Source organism: Arvicanthis niloticus, chromosome 1 (genome assembly GCF_011762505.2).
Source record: "Arvicanthis niloticus isolate mArvNil1 chromosome 1, mArvNil1.pat.X, whole genome shotgun sequence".
NCBI lineage: Eukaryota > Metazoa > Chordata > Mammalia > Rodentia > Muridae > Arvicanthis > Arvicanthis niloticus.
This window is the reverse complement of record NC_047658.1, coordinates 74959337-74979616: the sequence shown is the minus strand read 5'-3', so window position 1 is coordinate 74979616 and position 20280 is coordinate 74959337. Positions and strand designations below refer to the sequence as shown.

Below are 20280 nucleotides of genomic sequence, written 5' to 3'. Positions count from 1 at the left end.
TACTTCTATGAGGGTGTGCCCCCACCCATCTACCTTCTCCTGCCTTCATGCCCTCGAATTCCCCCACACTGGGGCATCTTGCCTTCAAGGGACCAAGAACCTCCTCTCTCAGTGATGCCTGACAGGCCATCCTCCACTACATGTACAGCTGGATCCATGGGTCCCTCCATGTGTTCCCAGGCTGATTGCCCTGGTTCTTGTTCTTGTGTTCTTTTGAGGTTGGTTTTTTTTTTTTTTCCCATCTGGATGGCTTTGGTCCCCAGAAGTTCCTGTTGTTGTATGTGTTGCAAGGGGGGTTAACCTTGATCATCCTGGTATGGTAGGCCTCTGATGGATATCTTTGGCAGTATGGTTCCAGATTAGCAGATATGTATGATTCAAGATCCACAGGTCTGATGATGGTGGATGGAGAGGTGGGCAGAGAATGGGAGTCTGCCAGGGATAGCAGACTGCTCAGGGCATCTGGGGTTACCCCAGAGGATTCATTGATTAGGGAAGGTGGGTAGGAGAAAGGAAGCTAACAAGTATGGTTCATGATTTGAAGGTGTGATGAAGGTGGGCAGAGAGGTAGCAGGAGAATGGAAGTCTGCTGGGGTTAGCAGACTGCCTGTGGCAGCTGGAGATACCCCAGAGGATTCAGCAAGCAATGAAAATAGGTGGGGGAAGGGAAGCTAACTTGAATGGGTCATGATTCACAGGTCTGATAAAGGTTCTGAAGGTCAGGGGAGTGGTGCCAGGAGAATCTCATTAGCATTCTTGATGGAATTTCAGAAGCAAAGTTTTTTCCCCCATTATCCCATCCCCCCTCTTCCTGCTTCTATAAGGATGTGCCCCCACCAAATCCCCCACTCTCACCTCCCCACCCTCGAATTCCCCCACACTCAGCGTCCAGCCTTCATGGGACCAAGGATCTTCTCTTTTACTCATTAAAATAACCATTTTCTTTTTCAATTTTAAATAAGACACAATTTAACACAATGAAATCAATATTTTATATAACTTGCAAGTTTTGACAAACCAATAAAGCCACATTATAAACAGAAAACTTAATGTGCCTACAAAGCTTGGCCGTATTCCCACGTGTCCATTTTTAATCATCTTGTATCTTTACATAGCTGCCATAGCGCATGGCTGATCTCTTTCATCATTATTATATCATTGAAGAACTCAGGAGAAAACTTTTTAATCATAGAGACAAATTAAACTGTAAACATAAAATGCCTAAATGTATAGGGCACAATAAAAGCACTACTAAGAATAAAGAGGTTGCTAGTAATGGACAACATAGAACTTTAATTTTAGAACGGTGATATTGATGGTATCTGAAATTTATACTTGTGAGTTAGTAGTTAACCATTTTTTTTTTTCAAAGTATTTAGCTGTTTCAGATAAAGGTGCCATTACCCATTTCTTCCTCAATAATTTCAAATGCCACCATACATATCTGAAATGCTCCATATGCACTGCACTTGCTGCACTTCCTTCATTACAATTTAATTGTTGTTTTAACTACAATTGCTATCTTAAATTTTTCTTGGTCACTGATAGTTTCCAGAATGCCATATTTATTTTTTTATTCAATTTGAAGGCATTTAGATTATTTTTATAGGTTATTTTGCAACCAGGAATCAGGCATAATGTTGTTTTCTGGTGTGTGTGTGTGTGTGTGTGTGTGTGTGTGTCTTTCTTTGTCTCTCTCTCTCTCTCAAGTGAATGTGTATCACTCATACACATGCAGTTTTGTACTGTAAATGATGAAGAGAAGAAAGATAGCAGAACTGAGAAGACAGCCTTTTATAGTGCTCTACATGCATGTATACCTGCAGACCAGAAAGGGGCACTAGATGGTTATGAGCTACCATGTGGTTGGTGTGAATTGAACTTAGGATTCCTGGAAGGGCCCAGTTCTTAACCTCTAGACATCTCTCCAGCCTCAAGAGGAGGTTGTCTGTAAAAGCTAGTTGTGTCTCTTGCTCAGTATGTAATTAAGCCAAAGAAAAAAAGAAAGAAGGGAGAATAAGAAATAAAATGAGAGGGTTGTTAAAAGTAAAACTAAGTGAGTAATAAAAAACATGAATCCTCATTATTTTTACACATCATTCTGGATAAGATAATCTAGATCCAGAAAGAAAAAAAATGTCTCCTGTGTTCATTCACTTATGGATACTAACTCTGAGTCTTTAGATATCTGTGTTTCCTTTAAGATGCCCACATGGCTCAGAAAACTAAGAAAGGGCCATGTGGGGTGGGCAATATTCAAAGGAGAGAGTGTGATAAAGGGGGGGGGGGAGGAAATAAGAAAACAGCAGAGGTTAAATGTGGTAGAGAAAGGAGGGTAGAGGGGAAAAGTGAAGAGGGATAACTCACACTGAGGACATGAAATAGTATCACGAAAAACCTACTACTGCAGAAGTAAATGAATTTACCCCATAATAAAACAACTAAGAATTCTCTCAAATGCCTTATGATCTATCTAGCCAGAGATTTTTGGGGCCAATACCTGGCCAGATATTAAACACTTTCTATTAGATATTAGAGGCTAACAAATTAAAAAGCCCAATGCTAGAAATGGATTATCTGTATTATATTTCTTGGCCAGCAATGTCCCATAGACCCTCAAATATTTCTTGTTATTGTCATTGCTCTTAGTTACCCCAGTGAACAATCAATTACTAAAGGCAGGGACTCCTAACAGCAGGAGCAGAGGATGTCTCTGACTCTGTTACCTGCATTCAGATCCCTTTCCCCTAACTGGGCTACCTTGCCCAGCTACAATGGAAGAAGATACACCTAGTCGTACTGAAACATGATATGCCAAGATGAATTGATAGCTATGGAAGGCCTCGCTTTTTCTGATCCATTTCTGAGGAGAAGGGGAGTACAAGAGGATGGCAGGAAGGTGAGGTGAGAGGTAGTTATTGCAAGTAGAAGAAGGAGGGGAAGATGTGATCCATATTTAAAGTAAATACAAACAAACAAACAAAATAATTTTTGAAAAAAGACACCACATGCTTGGGTTGTTGGGCTTAGAGATTTCAAACTGGCATCGACCTGGAAGCTGTTTTATTGCCTAGCATTGCCAGTGAAAGAATGGTGAAAGGGATATAAAGGAATTATCAGTCTAAACCGATCTTAGACCTTGTGAGCTAATGATAATGACCCACCTGGTGAGATGTGCCCACTTGTGCAATAGTGATGTGAAAGTCACAGAAGTAACAAAGAACTTTTGGATTAGATTGAGGTCTCACGCCACAAATTTTAACGCACATCTGGCACAGTTACTGGAACCAAGAATCAGTGGCTAGAGAGCTCATAGGATGTGTGAGGGAACCTACTACTATTATTCTGCTGAAGAAAGAATATTGAATCATTAAAATAACCTATCCTTCGATACATAGACGTATCCTTCTATACATATCACTCTAGACACATAGAAGCATCTTTTTTTTTCTGTTGCAATGAATGGCAATTAACACAGAGACCTACAATTTTCCAAGATAGAGAGAATAGGAGAGTATTGGTTGGTCAGTGTTAAGTACTAGATCTTTATCACATCTCTTCTACCAAAGCCTCAACCCATTGTGGAATTATAGGTAGAAAAATTGTAGAAGGCAGAGGCAGTGGATGATTATAAAGAAACACTGCTTTACAGAAACAACAGAACAGTTTCATATATGAACTGACAGTGGTTATGACAGTATCCATAAGACCCGGGCAAGACCAAACTAGTTAAAATTCCAAGAAATTGAAGTCATCATGTTTAATAGCAACAAAATAGTTATTTTACAAGACGTCTAATATAAAGTCATATACTACCACTTACAACTTCAGTGCAATTTTGGCTTTATGACTGTTAAAATTCATGATGCAATTGTCATATTCCAGAAAGTAATCATGCTATTTCCTCACTGAAAGTCTTTATGTGTATTGTCTAATTAGTTCTCACAACAATGGTATAAAATAGGTGCTTTATTATATAGAATTGATAACTTAAAGACTTGGTTGAGAAAGGCTATGTACATGTTCTAAGTTATACAAGAAAAGTACACTGAGTTCCAAGAGCTGTACTCTGACAGCAGACCTGAATCTTCTCATCATTGCTCTATAAGGCCATTGTACAATAAAGAAGAAAACATCTCACTGTAAAGAAATCTTTTATGTAAATATAGCTGGCTGAGATAATTAATTGCCTGAACTGAAATGAAATGACTCATATAAGTACATGTAGTTTTCTCTGGGTAATTATCCTACAAAATATCTCATGGAGAAAATAGCCAAAAAGTATTTAATAAGGGATGTTTCATTCCCACGCTTTTAAATCAACATATACATATTTACTGGCTTGCTTTACCCAGGAGTTTTACATCCATAGTGAAATCTGACTTTAAGGAAGAAGTAAGTTAGTGTAGAAGGTAGCTATTAGAAAGAACCACCTACAAAGTGGATTGTGATGGCTGCAACCGTTTTCCAAAAATTCTCCTTAAAGCCCCTGTAACCTCCTTATTTCTTAAGCTGTATATGAGGGGATTCAGAGCTGGAGTGACAACAGTATAGAAAATAGAGAGGATATTGTCTTGTTTGGGACTGTGGAATTGACTGGGAAGGACATACATGAGTGAAGAACCCCCATACCACATCCCAACCACAATCAGATGAGAAGAACAGGTGACAAGGGCTTTCTTCCTGCCCTCATTTGAGGGCATGTGGAGTACAGTAAACAGAATTCGTATATAAGAGGCCAGAATAACCACAAGAGGGAGAATCAGCACAGAAACACCTCCCAAATAAACCATTAACTCGTATGTGGAGGTGTCTGCACAGGCCAGCTTCAGCAATGGAGGGATCTCACAGAACAGGTGTCTGATCTGCCGGGATTTACAGAAGGGATACTGCATAGTGTAGATGGTGAATACTAGGGCTATCACTGATGCCAGGATCCATGTAGTACCTACTATAAACCAGCAGACACTTGGCCTCATGAAGATCATGTAATTTAGAGGATGACAAATGGCCACATACCTGTCATAGGCCATAAAGGCCAGAAGAAGGTCCTCTGCACTACCTAGTGCTAGTTCTAGAAACATCTGAAGGGCACACCCTCCAAAGGAGATGCTGTTGTCTTTGAGCAGAAAATCCATGACAGCCTTTGGAGTAATAACTGATGTCAGGAGGAGGTCCATGAGAGACAGCTGTCCAAGTAGGAGATACATGGGCACGTGGAGCCGGGCATCCATAGTGATGACCAGGAGCAGCAACCCATTGCTTGTCATAGCCAACATGTACAGGACTGTGATTGTAGCACAGAGCAGTTCAGGAGAGCCACTGTCATCCAGAATCCCCACCAGAATAAAATCATTGCCCAAGGTTGAGTTCCTAAACTCCATTTTGAGTGATATTGTTAGTTGCCTAGACACAGAAGAGTCAATTGAATTTTATTATTGTAGAACTAGCTTTTATGTTAGCACTTTGATATGTGAATAAAATGCTATCTTTTATGTATAAATAACTTTGTTTCCTAATATCCAAATTTGGCTTTTAATTATATCTTGATAAATGTTCTGAATATGGGTATTGCAATTACTGCTGGAAAAAAATGGTACTCAACTCTAGACTACAAGATTCTTAGAATGTAGAACATATAGATGTCCCAGTACAGCCCTATACAGATGTGCTGTAACATAAATGCACAGGATGTAATGGTACAGCAGGACCACAGGAAGTAGGACATCAGCACATGAATACTAGTGAGGAGCACACACGGGTCTACACCACTGCACAGAAATGTCATAGTAAAGCACTATATTTATTTTTATTACTTAAGTGCAAATAACCTTTGCCAAAACTGATGTACTGCTACTACAGTGTAAAGTGATTTGTATTTACAGCAAAGTAGATGCATGTATTTGTGAGATCTGGACACATGCCTTTATCAGTCCTAAAATAGAGTAATTAAGAAGGCAATGGAACTCAAAGCAGTAGCAACTCTGATAATTCCATTTAATTATTAAGGATCTGCTTTGGACTCCATTTATTGTCATAAAATGCTCAGAGGCTACACATTTCATTATGTGAGAGACAAATTCATTACCTCAGGTGATGAGAAGCCTAGCTGTCTGACCACCTCTGTTCCACTTCAGCTGCATAAAGATTGAGGTTATTTAATACAAAAGAGGGAAGAAGTGACTTTTCATACTACCTAATTGGTTTGTTCTGCTAAGTTGGTTTAAATAGGGAAGGAATTCTTACAATGTCAGGTGTCTGGGCTGTTTTATTCCTTCTTTTCATCTACAGATGTTTTCTGGAGATAAATGTCCGTGCAGCCAGGCAGCTAACAGTCTTCGGGTAGTGTACTATGGATCAAGAGGTCTTCCAATTCTCATATCTGAGAATGAGTAGAAACTTTCTGTTTAACAGCTTCCTGGAAAGAATCCTCTAGCTCCTTGTCAGTTATCCAACTAGTCTTGGGTTCAGATGCTCAGATTTCTTTATTGCTTTTTCCATCTGGGAACAAAGATAAAGGGTGTATGAAAGAAGTAGAAATTAGAAGAGTTATCCAAAGGGCTCCACTTAAATATATCTAAGCATAGTGGTAAACAGAGGCTTTGTTGAGGAGCACACTATGTCTCTTGAGCTCTTGGCCTTCTTTTTTGTTTTTCTTTTGCTGTCTTTAGAGGAACTTATCTCCCAGCTGAAATGGCCTCCCCTGGAAATATAAATATAAGAAAAGATACATTAATGAATCCTCTTGGGCTGTTTTCGAGCTTGTTTTTCTGAGCTCTTTGTCTCTGAATCACAGCTCTGAGACCACAGCTTTCTCTCACCATTTAATGCAGGATCCATCAAGAGAACAAACAAGAAATGGAAGATAGTCTATAATAATAATATGGGGGTATTGTAAAAGCGATCAAAATAAATGATATACATGTAGGAAAATGTCATAATGAAGCCATCCTTTTATATGATAGCTACTTGCCATTACAATTTTTTCAGCAAGATATTCTAGTATTTATAGTAAATAATCCATAATATTGTCTCCTTTTGGTATACGTCATGGCTAGTCTAAATAGTGTGTACTGTTTTAGGCAACTTTTAAAAATTAATTATTTCATTTATTTACATTTTAGTTGTTGCCCCTTTCTGGTCCATCCCCATAGTTCCTCAAACCATTACCCTTGCCCCTTACCTCTAAGAGGATGCTCCTCCTCCGCCACCAGGTAACCCTCTCCCCCCCTTTCCTGGGGCACATCTTCTCCCATTGAGGCCAGACCAGGCAGAGTTCTGCTATATATGTTCCAGGGGTCTCAGACTAGCCCGGGTTTGAGAACTGGTTGGTGAACTAGTCTCTAGGAGCTCCCAGGGGTCTTGGTTAGTTGAAACTGTTGGTCTTCCTAAAGGGTTACCCTCCTCTTCACCTCCTTCAATCTTTCCTTTAATTCTTCCATTAGGGTCTAAACTTCATTCCAGTGATTGGGTGTAAGTATTTTCATTTGATTCAGCCAGCTGCTGGTAGGGCCTTTGAGAGGACATCCATGCTAGGCTCCTGTCTGTAAGCACATCATAGCATCAGTAATAGTGTCAGGCCTTGGTGCCCTTCCATGAGATTGATCCAAAGTTGAGCAAGTTATTGGTTCAACTTTTCTTAAGTCTTTTCTCCATTTTTGGCCCTGCAGTTCTTTTAGGCAGACACAACTTTGGGTCAGAAACTTTGACTGTGGATTAGTAAACCAACCTCTCCTCTTGGGGCCCTGTCTATCTACTGGAGGTGGACTCCTCGGGCTTCCTCTCCACACTGTTGGGCATTTTGGCTAAGGCAATCCCTATTGAGTCTTGAGAATCTCTTACCTCATGAGACTTTCTAGAAGGTCCCCCTGCCTCACACTTCTAGAAGCTATATATTTCCAAACATTCTCTGGTCCTCTGGGTTTCTCTCCTGTCCTGGCCATACATGATCTTGTTCCCCTTTTTACCTCCCCCTCTCTTTTCCCACCAAGATCCTACTCTCCCTCTGCCTACCATGATTATTTTGTTTCTTCTTCTAAGTGGAACTGAAACATTCTCACTTGGGCCTTCCTGTTTGTTAAACTTCTTTCAGTCTGTGGGTTCTACCCTGTATATTCTGTACTTTTTGGCTAATATCCACTTATCAGTGAGCACATATGCATATCCTTTTGGGTCTTGCTTTTTCTAGAACTTTTTCTAGTTCCATCCATTTGCCTGTAAATTTCATAATGTCCTTGTCTTTAATAGCTGAATAGTATTCCATTTTGTAAATGAACCACATTTTTCTGTATCCATTCTTCAGTTGAGGGACATCCAGGTTGTTTTCAGCTTCTGGGTATTACAAACATTATGCTAAAACCATAATGGAGCACATGTTCTTGTGGTATGATAGAGTATCTTTTGGGTATATGCCCAGGAGTGATATAAGCTGGGTCTTCAGGTATAGCTAATTCCAATTTTCTGAGGAACCACCAGATTGATTTCCAAAGTGCTTGCACCAGTTTGCAATCCCATCAGCATTGAAATAACAATTTAATAGGTAAAACAATTTTCAATGTAACAAATAATTAAAATCACACAATTTACAAATGTACAAAATTACAGATATGTGCTTAAACATGTTCTCAAGGAAGAAATGAGACACTCCAGAAGGTAAGAATTTGTTGCAGAAAGGAAAAACTTGCAAACACTACATGAACCTCTAGAACTGGGATAAAACTGACTGACACACACTTAAACATCATAATGGAGAAATGGTGATTCCATGCTAAGACAGAACATCAGACAAGAAGCTAACGCTGCATCCACAATTCTAATAATCATGGCATACAAATTCAAAAACCAGAAAAAAAGTTCATTTTATAATAACAAATTGATTAGTTATTTAAGGGTATTTTTGCCATTGAACTTGTGGAGTAGTTTTTATTATTTATGTTATCTTTGTAGTCAGCAAACAGAAACCACTTAACTTTCTTTAATTTTATAATAAAAAGCAATGAACCCTCAAGCAGCATTTCTAAGCATTTACTTGTGTAATGAGTGCCTACAAGGAGAGTAAGGAAGAAGGATGAGGAGAGAACTGGTTAACAGGTAGGAAATAACCAGATTTATCCCAATGCTAGCTGTGGTAAGTGCTGCTGAGCAGCTGAGTTCTGTGGCCACCAACTACATAGACATGTGCCAGTGTGAATGTATGCATGGCAAGCCAGAAAGGAGAAACAGAATTGAATCAGCTTTGAAAGGTACAAATATGTTAAGAGTTGGCAGAAGGAAGACCTGATATTAGCATTCCCTTGATTAGCTCCTGAAGCTGATACCAGCACACACAAGAAGCACAGGAGGTGTTGGAAATGGAACTCTCACAGAAACTGCAAGATACCTTTTTTTTTTTTTTTTTTTTTTTTTTTTTTTTTTTTGATAGAGGCTCAACAATTGTTCATTGTTCTTGGTGAGTTCTCATCACCATGTATTAGGTCTTTGGGCTCCTAGACAAGAAAATGTGGGCTAGAACAAGACCTCAGACTGAATAGCATATGTAATGAGTAAGATATGCTGACATGCCAAGCCAGGGGATTTGCATTGAAAGATTCGAGAAGATCAGTTTTCTGCCTTCTGGTTCCCATCTGTGCCTAGGAGGGAATTCTGTGTTCCAGCCCTCCCCATCCCAATCACACCCAGAGACAGCCTGACTCATAAGAGTTCTGACACACCCAGGATCACAGGTGAGGCCCCAATCCCTTCCACAATACCTGGCCTAACTGGGATCTGCCTAGCCAGAGACACATCTTCCTTGCAGTTTGGAACTACACCAGGGAATAGATCCTATACTCCAGCCCTTCTTCCCCACCTGGTCCACATACATAGAGTGTAAGACCTCAGGGAGTTCTGGCATACCCTGCTCAAAGATCAGCTATCTAGACCCCATTACATACCCAGAGACAGCTTGACCCCAGGAGGTCCAACATGACCAGGCTCATAGTAGAAACAGGGTCTAGTCAGAGACAGCAAGGTCAGTCAATACCAAAGATAACCAGATGGTGAGAGGCCAGGCAAAATCATAAGCAAGATATACCAATGCTACTTGGCATCATCAGAACCCAGCTGCCAACTACAACAAACCCTGGATACCCCAACACACCTGAAAAGCAAGGTTCTGATCTAAAATCCCACTTCATAAAGATGGTAGAGGAGTACATGGCAGGAAATAATCAAACTCAGGGCTAAATCCACAAAGTAAAAACAAAGAGAACTATATAAAAAATCAACAAAACCAAGAACTGGATCTTTGAGAAAATCAACAACTTCAGCAAAGTGGCTGGATATAAAATTAACTCAAACAAATCAGTAGCCTTCTTCTCAAAAGATAAACAGGCTGAGAAAGAAATTAGGCAAGTGACACCCTTCACAATAGTCACAAATAATATAAAATACCTTGGTGTGAATCTAACCAAGCAAGTGAAAGATCTGTATGACAAGAACTTCAAGTCTCTGAAGAAAGAAATAGAAGACCTCAGAAGATGGAAAGATCTCCCATGCTCCTGGATTGGCAAATAATAATGGCCATCTTGACAAAAGCAATCTATAGATTCAATGCAATCCCCATCAAAATTCCAAATCAATTCTTCATAGAGATAGAAAGAGCAATTTGCATATTCATCTGGAATAACAAAATACCCAGGATATTGAGAACTATTCTCAACAATAAAAGAACTTCCGGGGGAATCACCATTCCTTACCTCAAACTGTACTATAGAGCAGTAGTGATAAAAACTGCATGGTATTGGTACAGAGACAGGTAGGAAGATCAATGGAATAGAATTGAAGACCCAGAAATGAACCCACACATTTATGGTCACTTGATCTTTGACAAAGGATCTAAGACCGTCCAGTGGAAAAAGGACAGCATTTTCAACAAATGGTGTTGGTTCAACTGGAGGTCAGCATGTAGAAAAATGCAAATTAATCTCCTTGTACAAAGCTCAAGTCCAAGAAGATAAAGGACCATCGCATAAAACCAGATACACAGAAACTAATAGAAGAGAAGGTAAGAAAGAACCTTGAATACTTGGGTACAGGGGAAAAATTCCTGAACAGAACACCAATGGCTTATGCTTTGAGATCAAGAATTGACAAGTGGGACCTCATAAAATTGCAAAGTTTCTGTAAGGCAAAGGACACTGTCAATAGGACAAAACAGCAACCAACAGATTGGAAAAAGGTCTTTACCAATCCCACATACAATAGAGGGCTAATATCCAATATATACAAAGAACTTAAGAAATTAGACTCCAGACAACCAAATTACCCTAATAAAAATGAGGTACAGAGCTAAACAAAGATTCAACTGAGGAATCTTGAATGGCCGAGAAGCATCTAATGAAATGTTCAATATCTTTTGTCATCAGGGAAATGCAACTCAAAACAACCCTGAGATTCCACCTCCCACCAGTCAGAATGGCTAAGATCAAAAACTCAGGTGATAGCAGATTTTGGTGAGGATGTGGAGAAAGAGGAACACTCCTCCAATGTTGGTAGGAATGCAAGCTGGTATAACCAATCTGGAAATAAGTCTGGTGGTTCCTCAGAAAATTGGACATAGCATTACCTGAGGACCTAGCTATACCCTTCCTGGGTATATACCCAAAAGATGCTCCAATATATAACAAGGACAAATGCCTCACTATGTTCATAGCAGCCTTACTTATAATAGGCAGAATCTGAAAACAACCCAGATATTCCTCAATGGAGGAATAAATACAGATAATGTGGTATATTTACACAATGGAATATTACTCAGTTATTAAAAACAACGGCTTCATGAAATTCGCAGGAAAATGGATAGAACTAGAAAATAATGTCCCAAGTCAGGTAACCCAGACACAAAAGATCACACATGGTTTGTACTCACTGATAAGTGCATATTCTTCTAAAAAGCTCACAATGCTCGCAATACAACCCACCGACCATATGGAGCTTAGAAAGAAGGAAGACCAGGATGTAGATGCTTCAGTCCTGCATTGAGGGAGCAACAGGATGGTTACAGGACGTATAGGGAGGGGATACATGAGAGGGAGAAAGTAAAGGGAGGAAATAAGGGTGGGAGTATCAGGTACTGTAGTAGATGGGGGAGAGGTACAGAAGGTCAAGAAATTGAATAAAAATATATAGCACTGGGAGATGAGGAACTAGGGGTAGCCACTGGAGGGTCCCAGATGCCAGGGAAGCTAGAAGCTTCCAGGACCCAACATGGATGATTTTTAACCAAAATGCACAGCAAAGGGGAGATAGAACCTGTAGAGACCACTTCCTGTAGATAGGCATGGACCCAGTCAAGGGATGGCGACACTCCCCCATCTCAAAGTTTTTAATCCAGAAATATTCCTGTCCAAAGAAAAGACAAGGACAAAAAATGGAGCAGAAACTAAAGAAAAGGCCATCTGGGGCCACCTGGGGATCCATCATGTCTGCAGACACCAAACATAGATGTTGTCTCTGATGCCAAGAGACACTTGCTGACAGGAACCTGGTGTGGATATTTTTTGGGAGGTTCTTCCAGCAACTGACCAATGCAGATGGGATGCTTGGAGCCAACCAGAAGATTGAGCTTGGAAACCTCACTGGGGGAGCTGGCCGAAGGACTGGAGGAGCAGAGGGGAATTGCAATCCCATAGGAATAACAACATTGGCTGGCCAGACCACCCAGTGCTCCCAAAGACTAGACCACCAAGCAAGGAGTGTACAGGGAGGGATCCATGGCTCCAGATACATATGTAGCAGAGGAGATGGCCTTGTCTAACATCAACAGGAGGGGAGGCCCTTGGTCCTGTGGAGGTTAGATGCTCCAGTTTATGGAGATGCTGGAGCAGTGGGGTTGGGAGAGGGTGGGTTGGTGGGTGAGCACCCTCATAGAGGCAAAGGGGAGGGGGAGAGGGCAGATGTGGGATTTGGGGGGAGGCTTGTGGATGGGTAACCAGGAAGTGGGATATCGTTTGAGATGTAAAGAGGTCCCAGGAATCTATGAGGGTAACTTTAGCTATGATGCATAGCAATGGGGATATGGAGCCTGAAGTGGCCACCTCTTGTAGGCAGGCAGGACTCCCAGTGGAGGGATAAGGACAGCAATCTACCCACAAAAACTTTGACCCAAAATGTGTCCTGCTTACAAAATATGCAGGGACAAAGATGGAGCAGAAATGGAGAGAATGGCTAACCAATGACTGACTCAAATTGAGACCCTTCCCATGGGCAAGGACAAATCCTCGATACTATTAATAATACTGTTATGCTTGCAGACAGGAGCCTATCATAACTGAATATTTCTTTAAGTTTCAATTATTTGAGTTTTCTCTATTGAGAATTCTCTTTTTAAATTTATATTCAATTTTTATTGGGCTATTTTTTTCTTTTTTTCCCTTTTTTATTGGATATTTTATTTACATTTCAGATGCCATCCCCTTTCCCCATCCCTCCCCCCAGAAAACCTTTATCCCATGCCCCCTTTTTCTTTTTGCTTTTCTACACTTTTTTAAAAATGTTAATCAAAGGCTGTATAGGTTTGGTAATGCTCAATCAGAAGTGTAACCTAATACCCAGCCTAGATATATCAACTATCTTTGACTGGGGAAGACATGTGAACAACTGCCTCCATATCCCCCCTCTCTTTCTCTCTCTTTCTCTCTCTCATCACCTAGCTTCTCCTCTCCTTCTTCTCTTCCTCTCCTTACTCCTTCTCTTCCTCTCGGTACCCCTCTCACCTTAGCTCCTCCTACATATCACCCTTCCTGTTAAATAAAACTTCTCAGCCATTCGAGTTTCCTCTGTTGAGAATTTTTTGTTTAGCTCTGTACCCCATTTTTCAATAGGGTTATATGGTTGTCTGGAGTATAATTTCTTGAGTTCTTTGTATATCTTGGATATTAGCCCTCTATCGGATGTAGGATTGGTTAAGATCTTTTCCCAATCTGTTGGTTGCCGATTTGTCTTATTGACAATATCCTTTGCCTTACAGAAGCTTTGAAATTTTATGAGGTCCCATTTGTCAATTCTTGATCTTAGAACATAAGTCATTGGTCTTCTGTTCAGGAACTTCCCCCCCACCCCCTGTGCCTAGGTATTCGAGTGTCTTTCCCACCTTCTCTTCTATTAGTTTCAGTGCATCTGCTTTTAAGTGAGGATCTTTTATCCACTTGGATTTAAGCTTTGTACAAAAAGATATGAATGGATTTATTTGCATCCTTCTACATGTTGATCTCCAGTTGAACCAGAACCATTTGCTGAAAATGCTGTCCTTTTTCCACTGGATGGTTTCCGCTCCTTTGTCAAAGATCAGGTGACCATAGGTATGTGGGCTCATTTCTGGATCTTCAATTCTATTCTATTGATCTTTCTGCCTGTCTCTGTACCAATACCATGCAGTTTTTATTACTATTGCCCTGTAGTACTGTTTGAGGTCAAGTACTTCTGTGATTCCCCCAGAAGTTCTTTTATTGTTGAGAATAGTTCTCGATATCCTGGGTTTTTTGTTGTTCCAAATAAATTTGCAAATTGCTCTATCTCTATGAAGAATTGACTTAGAATTTTGATGGGGATTGCATTGAATCTGTAGATTGCTTTTGGCAGGATGGCCGTTTTTAACTAAGTTAACCCTGCCAATCCTGGAGCATGGGAGATCTTTCCATCTTCTGAGATCTTCTTCAATTTCTTTCTTCAAAGACTTGAAGTTCTTGTCATACAGATCTTTCACTTGCTTGGTTAGATTCACTCCAAGATATTTTATTTTATTTGTGACTATTGTAAAGGGTGTCATTTCCCTAATTTCTTTCTCAGCCTGTTTATCTTTTGAGTATAGGAAGGCTACTGATTTGTTTGAGTTGATTTTATATCCAGCCACTTTACTGAAGTTATCAGGTTTAGGACTTCTCTGGCAGAAGTTTTAGGGTCACTTAAGTATACTATCATATCTTCTGCAAATAGTGAAATTTTGACTTCTTCTTTTCCTATTTGTATCCCTTTGACTGCCTTTTGTTGTCTAATTGCTCTAGCTAGGACTTCCAGTACTATATTGAATAGTAGGGTGAGAGTGGGCAGCCTTGTCTAGTCCCCGATCTTAGTGGGATTGCTCCAAGTTTCTCTACATTTAGTTTGATGTTGGCTACTGGCTTGCTGTATATTGCTTTTACTATGTTTAGGTATGGACCTTGAATTCCTAATCTTTCCAAGACTTTTAACATGAAGGGATGTTGAATTTTGTTAAATGCTTTCTCAGCATCTAGTGAGATGATCATGTGGTTTTTTTCTTTGAGTTTATTTATGTAGTGGATTACATTGATGGATTTCCAAATATTAAACCATCCCTGCATTCCTGGGATAAAGCCTACTTGATCATGATGGATGATTGCTTTGATGTGTTGTTGGATTCGGTTTGCAAGAATTTTATTGAGTATTTTTGCATCAATATTCATAAGAGAGATTGGTCTGTAGTTCTCTTTCTTTGTTGGGTCTTTCTGAGGCTTACGTATAAGCATAATTGTAGCTTCATAGAACAAATTGGGTATTGTTCCTGCTGTTTCTATTCTGTGGAATAGTTTGAAGAGAATTGGTATTAGGTCTTCCTGGAAGGTCTGATAGAATTCTGCACTGAAACCATCTGGCCCCGGACATTTTTTGGTGGGGAGATTTTTAATGACTGCTTCTATTTCTTTGGGGGTTATGCGACTGTTTAGATGGTTCATCTGCTCCTTGTTTAATTTTGGTACCTGGTATCTGTCTAGAAAATTGTCTATTTCATCCAGATTTCCCAATTTTGTTGAGTATAGGCCTTTGTAGTAGGATCTGATGATTTTTTTTTAATTTCCTCAGTTTCTGTTGTTATGTCTCCCTTTGCAGTTCTGATTTTATTAATTTGAGTACTGTCTCTGTGCCCTTTGGTTAGTCTGGCTAAGGGTTTGTCTATCTTGTTGATTTTCTCAAAGAACCAGCTCCTGGGTTTGTTGATATTTTGTATAGTTCTTTTTGTTTCAACTTGGTTGATTTCAGCCCTGAGTTTGATTATTTCCTGCCGTCTACTCCTCTTGGGTATATTAGCTTCTTTTTGTTCTAACGCTTTCAGGTGTGCTGTCAAGTTATCAATGTATGCTCTTTCCATTTTCTTTTTGTGGGCACTTAGAGCTATGATTTTTCCTCTTAGTACTGCTTTCATGGAGTCCCACAAATTTTGATATGATGTGTCCTCATTTTCATTTAAATCCAAAAAGTCTTTAATTTCTTTCTTTATTTCTTCCTTGACCAAGTTATCATTGAGTAGAGCATTGTTCAGTTTCCACATGTATGTGGGCTTTCCGTTGTTTTTGTCCATGTCAAAGACGAGTCTTAGTCCATGGTGGTCTGATAGGGTACAAGGGATTATTTCAATCTTTTTGTATCTGTTGAGGCCTGTTTTGTGACCAATTATATGGTCTATTTTGGAGAAGGTACCATGAGGTGCTGAGAAATAGGTATATTCTTTTGTTTTAGGATGAAATGTTCTATAGATGTCAGTTAAGTCCAAATTGGTTCATAACTTCTGTTAGCTTCATTGTGTCTCGGTTTAGTTTCTGTTTCCACGATCTGTCCATAGCTGAGAGTGAGGTGTTGAAATCTCCCACTATTATTGTGTAGGGTGCAATGTATGCTTTAAGCTTTAGTAAAGTTTCTTTTATGTATGTGGGTGCCCTTCATTTGGAGCATAGATGTTCAGAATTGCAAGTTCCTCTTGGTACATTTTTCCTTTGATGAATATGAAGTGTCCTTCTTTATCTTTTTTGATTACTTTTGGTTCCAAAACAATTTTATTTGATATTAGAATGGGTACTCCAGCTTGTTTCTTGGGACCATTTGCTTGGAAGATTGTTTTCCAACCTTTTACTCTGAGGTAGTGTCTGTCTTTGTCACAAAGGTGCATTTCCTGTATGCAGCAAAATGTTAGGTCCTGTTTATATATCCAATCTGCTAGTCTATGTCTTTTTATTGGAGAATTGAGTATATTGATATTAAGAGATATTAAGGAAAACTGAATGTTGTTTCCTGTTATTTTTGTTATTGGCAGTGGGGTTATATTTGTATAGCTACCTTCTTTTAGGGTTGTTGGAAGATTACTTTCTTGCTTTTTCTAGGTTGTAGTTTGCCTTCTTGTGTTGGAGTTTTCCACCAATTATCCTTTGAAGTGCTGGATTTGTGGTGAGATATTGTGTAAATTTAGATTTGTCATGGAATATTTTGGTTTCTCCATCAATATTGATTGAAAGTTTTGCTGGGTATAGTAGTCTGGGCTGGCATTTGTGTTTTCTTAGGGCCTGTATGATATCAGTCCAGGATCTTCTGGCTTTTATAGTCTCTGGTGAGAAATCTGGTGTAATTCTTATAGGTCTGCCTTTATATGTTACTTTGCCTTTTTCCCTTACTGCTTTTAGTATCTTCTTTTTGTTTTGTATATTTGATGTTTTGATTATTATGTGACGGGAGGTGTTTCTTTTTTGGTCTAGTCTATTTGGGGTTCTGTAAGCTTCTTGTATATTTAAGGGCATCTCTTTCTTTAGGTTAGGGAAGTTTTCCTCTATAATTTTGTTGAAGATATTTACTGGCCCTTTAAGTTGGGAGTCTTCACCTTCATCTATACCTATTATCCTTAGGTTTGGTCTTCTCATTGTGTCCTGGATTTCCTGGATGTTTTGTGTTAGTAGCTTTTTACATTTCACATTTTCTTTGACCGTTGTGTCTGTTTTCCATGGCATCTTCTGTGCATGAAATTTTTTCTTCTATCTCTTGTATTCTGTTGGTGATGCTTGTGTCTATGACTCCTGATCTTTTTCCTGGGTTTTCTATCTACAGGGTAGTCTCCCTTTGAGATTTCTTTATTGTTTCTACTTCAATTTTTAGATCCTGGACGGTTTTGTGTAATTCCTTCACCTGTTTGGTTGTGTTTTCTTGCATTTCTTTAAGGGCTTCTACCTGTTTACCTGCATTCTCCTCAAATTCTTTGAGAGTGTTGTTTATATCCTTTTTAAAGTCCTCCATCATCATCATGAGAAGTGATTTTAATCCTGAGTCCTGCTTTTCTGGTGTGATGTGGTGTTCAGGACTTGCTATGGTGGGAGAACTGGGTTCTGGTGATGCCAAGTAACTTTGGTTTCTGTTGTTCACATTCTTACGCTTGCCTTTCGCCATTTGATTAGTTGTAGTGCTACTCACACTCACTGGTTCTGACTGGGGTCTGCCTTTCCAGTTATCTTGGTTGTGTCAGCACTCTTCGGGGTCCGAATGACTGTATGATCCTGAGCTCCAGCTGCGCTGGGTACAGTGGCTCCTCTAGGATATTTCAGCATATGGTGTCTCCATGGTAGTAGACCAGCTAGGTGTTTGCTGCTCTGAATGTAGTTGCTTCTCTAGGATGCTTCAGGATATGGTGTCCACTGCTCTGCAGCTCTGTGGGCTGTTTCCTGAAGAGACCATGTCTAGTAGTAAGTGGAGGGATGGTGTTACCAATTTACCTATAATACTTTTGACCTACAATTGTTCCCATCTAAAAGAAATGCAGGGACAAAAATGCAGGAGAGACTGAAGAAATGGCCAAAATGTTACTGGCCCAATTGTGGGCTCTAGGATGACTGCAGCTCTGCAGTCCATGACCTCCCTAGGGTGCCTCTGGACTCAGTTTCCAGAGGGGAGCAGATCAGCTGGGAGACTGCTCCAGCAACTGGTATCTGGGCCAGGAGTGGAAGGGGGGGTCCCTTACTTTTATCCAATGGTTGACTGTGAGTATCTGCGTATGTCTCAGACAGCTACTAGTAGAGACTCTCAGAGGACACTCATGCTAGGCTTCTGTCTACAAGGACAACATAGCATCAGTAACAGTGTTAGAGCTTGGTGTCCATGCATGAGATCGTCCCAATTGGGCCAGTAACATTTTGGCCATTTCTTCAGTCTCTCCTGCATTTTTGTCCCTGCATTTCTTTTAGATGGGAACAATTGTAGGTCAAAAGTATTATAGGTAAATTGGTAACACCATCCCTCCACTTACTACTAGACATGGTCTCTTCAGGTTCCATATCTCCACTGTTGGGCATTTTGTCTAAGGTCACCCACACTGAGTCCTGGGAGCCTTCCACATCTCAGGTCTTTGAGATTTTTCTAGAGGTCCTCCCCACCCCAGCAGCTACATATTTCTGTTCACTCTCCTAGCCACCTGGGGTATTCCCCTGTCTCTCCCCAGGCCTGCATAAGCTCTGTCATACTTCCTGGTCTCCTTTTCCCCTCAAACTGTTCAATTTGTATTTTTCCATGTTCAGCATGCTCATTTTCTCTATGGATCTGCATAAGAGTGGCCACTAAACCACACAATACCGACAACACTAGTCTATTTTAAAATCTCCTCTGCAAATGCCATTAATCTAAAACTTTTAAATTTAATCTCAGGAAGACTTTTGAACAAGACCAAAAAGCAGCCACATTCTTTGCCAAAATATCTCAAGAATGGTGTCTAGGCCACTTAACATTTTTTCACCCTGGAAACCTCTTGAACTGGCCCATCATTATTTCCATTGTCCTCAGGTTCGCTGTTCTCCATGCTCTTCTTAATATGGACTTTTAAGCCCCACATAAAGCATGCAACTAATTTACTAATCCAAAGTCCATGTTCTACCAACAAACACATGGTCAGATCTATCAGAGCAACACCCTACTTCTGTTACCAATGTCTGTCTTTTTCAGTTTTCTCTTGCTGTGAAGGAATGCCCTGACCAAGGAAACTTATAAGGGAAAGCATTTAGTTGGGGTTTGTTTACAGTTTCAGAGGTTAGCCTGTTACCATCATAGTAGAGCACAGTGGCATGCAGGCAGACACAGTGCTGGATAAGTAGTTGAAAATTCTCCATCTGGATCCACAGAGAGCAGGAAGAGAGATATACTGGGCCTATTTTGGGCTTCTGAAACCTCAACCCCGACCCCAGTGATACACTTCCTCCAGTGAGGTCATGCCTATCTACATGGTCACACCTCCTGATCCTTTCAATCAGTGCTGTTTCCTAAACATTCAAATATATGAGCATGTGGGATTCACTCTTATTCAAACCACCACATCTGGAGATGATACTAGGGGAATTTGATTTTCAGGATCAGGAGGGGTAAAGGTGTATAGTCAGCCTACCTGCTTTCTTGACACTAGCACCTTCTTTTTCTAACTTTCTAATAAACTGTATTTTTTTAAAGACCTCAATCTTTGAGTCTGTAGGTTTTGCTCCTCTTCAT

At 40.0% G+C, this 20280-nt stretch overlaps 1 protein-coding gene across 1 annotated transcript; it reads right to left on the bottom strand.

The window, feature by feature from the left end:
• Positions 1–3745: 3745 nt before the first annotated feature.
• Positions 3746–6667, bottom strand: LOC117698768 (olfactory receptor 2AG2-like). Its single transcript, XM_034490392.2, has 2 exons — positions 6247–6667; positions 3746–5406 (listed from the first exon to the last, which is right to left on the bottom strand). Exon 2 carries the CDS (start codon positions 5382–5384, stop codon positions 4434–4436), a length of 951 nt encoding a protein of 316 aa, XP_034346283.1. The 5' UTR covers positions 5385–5406; positions 6247–6667; the 3' UTR covers positions 3746–4433.
• Between the last annotated feature and the right edge of the window lie 13613 nt (positions 6668–20280).

Coding starts and splice junctions, on each gene's coding strand:
- LOC117698768 (XM_034490392.2), bottom strand. CDS start 5,384: ATGGAGTTTAGGAACTCAACCTTGGGCAATGATTTTATTCTGGTGGGG.